The 6,613-nt window shown below is 44.8% G+C and overlaps 1 protein-coding gene across 1 annotated transcript; it reads left to right on the plus strand.

Annotated features, from left to right (window-relative positions):
• Window positions 1-4,449: 4,449 nt before the first annotated feature.
• LOC136668886 (atypical chemokine receptor 3-like) lies at window positions 4,450-6,400 on the plus strand. The gene is made up of 2 exons (XM_066646628.1): window positions 4,450-4,522; window positions 5,072-6,400. The coding sequence occupies exon 2, from the start codon at window positions 5,099-5,101 to the stop codon at window positions 6,179-6,181; it is 1,083 nt and encodes a 360-aa protein (XP_066502725.1). The 5' UTR covers window positions 4,450-4,522; window positions 5,072-5,098; the 3' UTR covers window positions 6,182-6,400.
• Window positions 6,401-6,613: the final 213 nt, after the last annotated feature.

A 6,613-nucleotide genomic window follows, 5' to 3' on the forward strand; every position in this document is an offset into this window, starting at 1 on the left:
GAGGAAACCCACGCAGACACGGGGAGAACACACCACACTCCTCACAGACAGTCACCCGGAGGAAACCCACGCGGACACGGGGAGAACACACCACACTCATCACAGACAGTCACCCGGAGGAAACCCACGCAGACACAGAGAGAACACACCACACTCCTCACGGACAGTCACCCGGAGGAAACCCACGCGGACACGGGGAGAACACACCACACTCCTCACAGACAGTCACCCGGAGGAAACCCACACAGACACAGAGAGAACACACCACACTCCTCACAGACAGTCACCTGGAGGAAACCCACACAGACACAGAAGAGAACACACCACACTCCTCACAGACAATCACCCGGAGGAAACCCACGCAGACACAGGGAGAACACACCACACTCCTCACAGACAGTCACCCGGAGGAAACCCACGCAGACACGGGGAGAACACACCACACTCCTCACAGACAGTCACCCGGAGGAAACCCACGCGGACACGGGGAGAACACACCACACTCCTCACAGACAGTCACCCGGAGGAAACCCACGTAGACACGGGGAGAACACACCACACTCCTCACAGACAGTCACCCGGAGGAAACCCACACAGACACAGAGAGAACACACCACACTCCTCACAGACAGTCACCTGGAGGAAACCCACACAGACACAGGGAGAACACACTACACTCCTCACAGTCACCCGGAGGAAACCCACGCAGACACAGAGAGAACACACCACACTCCTCACAGACAGTCACCTGGAGGAAACCCACGCGGACACAGAGAGAACACACCACACTCCTCACAGACAGTCACCCAGAGGAAACCCACGCGGACACGGGGAGAACACACCACACTTCTCACAGACAGTCACCCGGAGGAAACCCACGCAGACACAGGGAGAACACACCACACTCCTCACAGACAGTCACCTGGAGGAAACCCATGCAGGCACAGAGAGAACACACTACACTCCTCACAGTCACCCGGAGGAAACCCACGCAGACACAGAGAGAACACACCACACTCCTCACAGACAGTCACCCAGAGGAAACCCACGCAGACACAGAGAGAACACACCACACTCCTCACAGACTGTCACCCGGAGGAAACCCACACAGACACAGAGAGAACACACCACACTCCTCACAGACAGTCACCTGGAGGAAACCCACACAGACACAGGGAGAACACACTACACTCCTCACAGTCACCCGGAGGAAACCCACGCAGACACAGAGAGAACACACCACACTCCTCACAGACAGTCACCTGGAGGAAACCCACGCGGACACAGAGAGAACACACCACACTCCTCACAGACAGTCACCCAGAGGAAACCCACGCGGACACGGGGAGAACACACCACACTTCTCACAGACAGTCACCCGGAGGAAACCCACGCAGACACAGGGAGAACACACCACACTCCTCACAGACAGTCACCTGGAGGAAACCCATGCAGGCACAGAGAGAACACACTACACTCCTCACAGTCACCCGGAGGAAACCCACGCAGACACAGAGAGAACACACCACACTCCTCACAGACAGTCACCCAGAGGAAACCCACGCAGACACAGAGAGAACACACCACACTCCTCACAGACTGTCACCCGGAGGAAACCCACACAGACACAGAGAGAACACACCACACTCCTCACAGACAGTCACCCGGAGCGAGAATCAAACCCACAACCTCCAGGAGCTGTGTGACTGCGACACTACCTGCTGCGCCACCGTGCCGCCTTACGTTATATTTTGGGAGTCCTAAACTTTTAGGAGAACTGAGATTGCTTGATGGTGTGTTAATTAATATATTTCAAATGGTAAATAGTTAAATTGCATTCAAAAAAAACTTTTTTCACTTGCATTCGCACATTGAATTTGGTGACCTGGAGTCTACCAGGTTACAGACTGTGAAACAAGACCACTAAGTCACATGACATAAATTGACTTTCTATTTCTGTGCTACTTCTGACATAGAGGGCAGACACTGGAAATGTCCAGACTCCTCGTCTGAGAATCTCCAGTTACAGAGCGGGACCCCCGATTATGTGAGAGGCCAAAGATGAGGTCAAACAGAGCAACACAAACACTTTAAGTGCAGAGAAATAAGGGCATGGGTTAAACATGGCGTAAAAGAGAATGAAGAGGAACGAGAAGAGTTTTTCTTCATTAGCTTCTCAGTGTGTTTACGTTAAAGCCCTGGCTTATTTTCTTTTAAAGGACAGACACTGAAACCAGCTGTTCTGAACAAGGCTGATAAGACAGGAGAGAATGATGCTTTGTGTCCTTGTGGTATTTTGACCAAATTTTGCCAGAGATATTTCATTAAGACCCCAGAGCTGTGATCATTTACTGTGATCAGCTACTTTATCTTAACTGAAAATATGTCTCATATATCATCAGCAGACTGTCCAGCAAAAGACAGGCTTTGTAATTGTTGACTGCTACAAGAGCAAGATGTAGGACGATGGCAGCAATAGCAAACAAACCTTGGTTGTCCAGCAAATGGTACCCTGCTGTGTGCGTTCTTTTTCTGTATTAATGCCTGCAGATTTTAATCTTTAATGTGGTCATATCCAGTCCATCTTTTCAAAGTAAGTAGTAAAATAATAAAACAGGGGGAAAGAAGTTGGCATGAGTCTAAGGAACACAAACGTGTTCAAAACAGAGCTTTTGAAACCTGCTAAGATACGTTTGATATTCGAGGACAATGGACATATCCGGGCTAGGGGGGCTGTTCTCTTCCAGCAGTTTCTTGTGGGCGACCACTGCTGTGATTCCTATCAGAAGATGAGGTCAGATCGCTATTCTCCATCAGGGATTAAGTAACTATTCCATTAAAGAGATTTCAAGATGGTTATTGTAAGTTATCATGAAAGGATCAGGTTTTGCTTAGATTATCATATGCCATGCTTTATGTTTATCACAGCAGCATAATGGTTATTTGTGCAGTGCCACAGAAACTCACTGGTTAGTCAAGCTGTTTCTGTTGTAGCACTTTTGGTCAGGGTTTACTTTCATGTGCTCTTCCAAACTTAAAGTGTTGTCTATCTACAACTGTAATAAGTAAATATTGTCCACTTATGGAGCAGGAATTGTGCAATATACTCATCTTGGTTCATGCTTTTTAATATTTGTAGGTGTCTTTGTTGTTTAAAACTTCCAAAATGCTGTTTTTCTGCCATGAGCAGAGAGAGAGAAAGCTAGACAAAGACCCTTGTTTTTTTACTCATTTACAGACACTGGGGCTTTGTAAAACACATTAGACTAGTTATGAGCAAAGAAAACGGTCTGGAAAAGCAGCAAATAATGAACAAAAATCCTCAAAATTTTATAAAAAATGTTTTTTGTGTTTTGAATGTTGCTTTTAAATAAAGTTGAAATATATTTCCCAAGTACACTTTACGTTGTAAGTTTAACATCAATGTACTAGTAGTGTACTTGTAAGTGTACTAATTCAGTACGGCGCACTTACTATTTTATAAAAATAATACTTATATATAATGTTATATATATGTGTGACTGTCTGTGAGGAGTGTGGTGTGTTCTCCCTGTGTCTGCGTGGGTTTCCTCTGGGTGACTGTCTGTGAGGAGTGTGGTGTGTTCTCCCTGTGTCTGCGTGGGTTTCCTCCGGGTGACTGTCTGTGAGGAGTGTGGTGTGTTCTCTCTGTGTCTGTGTGGGTTTCCCTCGAGGTGGTGACTGTCTGTGAGGAGTGTGGTGTGTTCTCTCTGTGTCTGCGTGGGTTTCCTCCGGGTGACTGTCTGTGAGGAGTGTGGTGTGTTCTCCCTGTGTCTGCGTGGGTTTCCTCCAGGTGACTGTCTGTGAGGAGTGTGATGTATTCCTGCCTTGCGCCCAATGATTCCAGGTAGACTCTGGACCCACAGCGACCCTGAACTGGATAAGCGCTTACAGACAATGAATGAATGAATTTTGCCTGTTACAGTACTTTCAAATCCAACATTGTATCATGGGCAAAACATACATAATTTACTAAGAACATTTCAAGTATTTGTGAATTGTGTACAAACGAGAAAGGAATATCCAGCGACCCTGAGCGAAAAAGAGGCCTTAGTGAAACTGGGCTTAACTCATTATAATATAATATAATTCAAAGTACGACAAAATGCAATCAAGCTCTTCAATGAACAGAATGGAAAGCTTTACTTTGTACTTTTGTCTGTTAAATAAATGTTCAGTAGAATTAACACGTCACAGATTAATGATTTTATTGCATTTTACAAAATGTCCCAATTTCAAATGATATGTGTAGAGTATATTGCATTATGCCTTTAGGGCATTGCTGTCTGTATCAGTTAGTGAAAGTGTTATTTTCATGAGCTTTCATCCTCCACCCTCTTCCCCTCAAACACTCATATGAAACCAGTTTGGGGGGCGTTGTCATTTGAGCACTGCTTTATTTGAGTAAACACATTGAATAAAACACAATGTGGGGAAGTTTCAGCTTGTTCAGTCATATCTGCCTTTATACTGAAGAACACATCAGCCTCCAGAGACTGAATCGGTGAGTGTTATTGTTGAGCAGACGGGGGGGCGGGGTTAATGTCATATTCACATAGAAATTATTGAACTACGGTAAAATTATGACTTTAGTAAAAATAGTGAAACATGTAGCAGCACAATGTATTAGGTCCAAAAACTAAAGCAATGAGTGATTTCTAAAACTGCAGTCTTTTTAACCCTTTGGAGTAAGATAATATGGTAAAGCTCCACAGTCAGTGACGCAACTTAAACATAGAGCAGAAAATCAGATAAAAATAAAATACAATTGTGACCGGTGTTTACAGTGTAATCTAATTAATCTATTTACTGAACAAAATATGTCTGTGTGTGTGTGTGTGTGTGTGTGTGTGTGTGTGTGTGTGTGTGTGTGGAGGGCCATTATGGCTTAATAATTACTTAATTATATCCTTTATTTAGGTTACGTTTTATCATGTGGCACAATGTAAACAAATGTAAACATCCTCTATACAATAACTTCTATTTATTAATTAGTCATCGTACTAGGATTTCATATATCTATATATATATATCATAGATATTCTGTTTCCAGGTGTGAGCTTCACTTCCGAAGGAAATCATGAACATCCCTGCCAATAATTTCTCCGACTTGATCACAGCACTGGATTACCTAAATTTGACAAACCACAACATATCCCTGGCGGCACCCCAGACCTGCCCCATGTCCTTCAGCCGCCCTGCCCTCTTCCAGACGGTCTGCATCTTATACGTGTTCATCTTTGTGGTGGGGATGGTGGCCAACGTTGTGGTGCTGTGGGTCAATCTAAGGTCAGAGCGTCAACACCGCCATGAGATGCATATTTACATTCTTAACCTCGCTGTGGCGGACCTGTGTGTGGTGGTCACTCTGCCTATGTGGGTGAGTGCACTCGCCCAAGAAGGTCACTGGCCCTTTGGTCAAGCTGCCTGCAAGTTGAGTCATCTGATCTTCAGTGTTAACCTGTTTGCCAGCATTTTCCTTGTGGCCTGTATGAGCATGGATCGTTATCTGACTGTGGTGCGGTCATGCGAGAACTATGGTCAACGTGCGGGGTCAGTGCGGCAGCTAGTGTGTGCTGGAGTGTGGCTGGTTGCTTTGATTGCTTCAGTGCCTGACACTTACTTCCTCCAGACAGCTGAGTCTTTGAATGGTGAAATAACATTGTGCATTGCTGTTTACCCAGGGAGCAGTCCAAAGGAATGGATGGTGGGCTTGCAGCTTAGCTTTGTAATATTAGGTTTTGCCATACCCTTCACTGTCATTGCTGGCTCAAACATCCTTCTAGTAAAAGCCTTGGCCTCATCAAACAGGACCCCAGACCCCAGTATAACCAAGAAGAATATCCTTGCTTATAGCATGGTCTTCTTGGCCTGCTGGATTCCGTGTCACTCCGTTCTTCTTACCGATGCCCTAGCCATCCTAGGACAACTACAACTAAGCTGTGAGAAAGAAAATGGCCTCTATGTCGCACTGCACATCACCCAGTGCCTGTCCCTGCTCCACTGCTGTCTGAACCCAGTTGTCTACAGCTTCACACAGCGCCACTACCGCTACAACTTCATGGAAGCTCATATCTTCAAATACTTCACCCGCACTGGTCTGGCACCCCTCACAGAAGATTCTCAGAGCACAGAGACAGAATTCATTTGTATTGAGAACTAATAGTAACCACTGTAGGACCTTATGGACTTCTGCTTTACAGACAATACCGCAGGCAGTAATTGTGTTTAACCTTGTTAAAACACCTTATATCATTTTATAAAGGGGATTTGGGGCAGAGGTGGTGTAATTCTCCATGTTACCCTACTCTAGGATACTGCACTATTTCTGTGCTTTCTGTGTTAATATACACCAGTAATAAATTAACATAAATAAACTCATAAAGACATAATGAAGGAATTTGTGTTGTATTATCACAGTTCTTTTCTTAAAGTATTATAATAAACATTTTGTACAAAGAGTATTCATTGCTCACTATGGTCTTACAACTGAGTGTTTCCACCTAGAATTCGAAAAAGGAACTGCACATAATTATATATGTGGACAAATAAAATTTGATTGATCCTGCTTTTTCTGATTTACATAATACGTTTA

This window comes from Hoplias malabaricus, chromosome 15 (assembly GCF_029633855.1).
Source record: "Hoplias malabaricus isolate fHopMal1 chromosome 15, fHopMal1.hap1, whole genome shotgun sequence".
NCBI lineage: Eukaryota > Metazoa > Chordata > Actinopteri > Characiformes > Erythrinidae > Hoplias > Hoplias malabaricus.

Bases quoted from the DNA above. Each gene is read 5' to 3' on its own strand.
- LOC136668886 (XM_066646628.1), top strand. From the start codon at position 5,099: ATGAACATCCCTGCCAATAATTTCTCCGACTTGATCACAGCACTGGAT.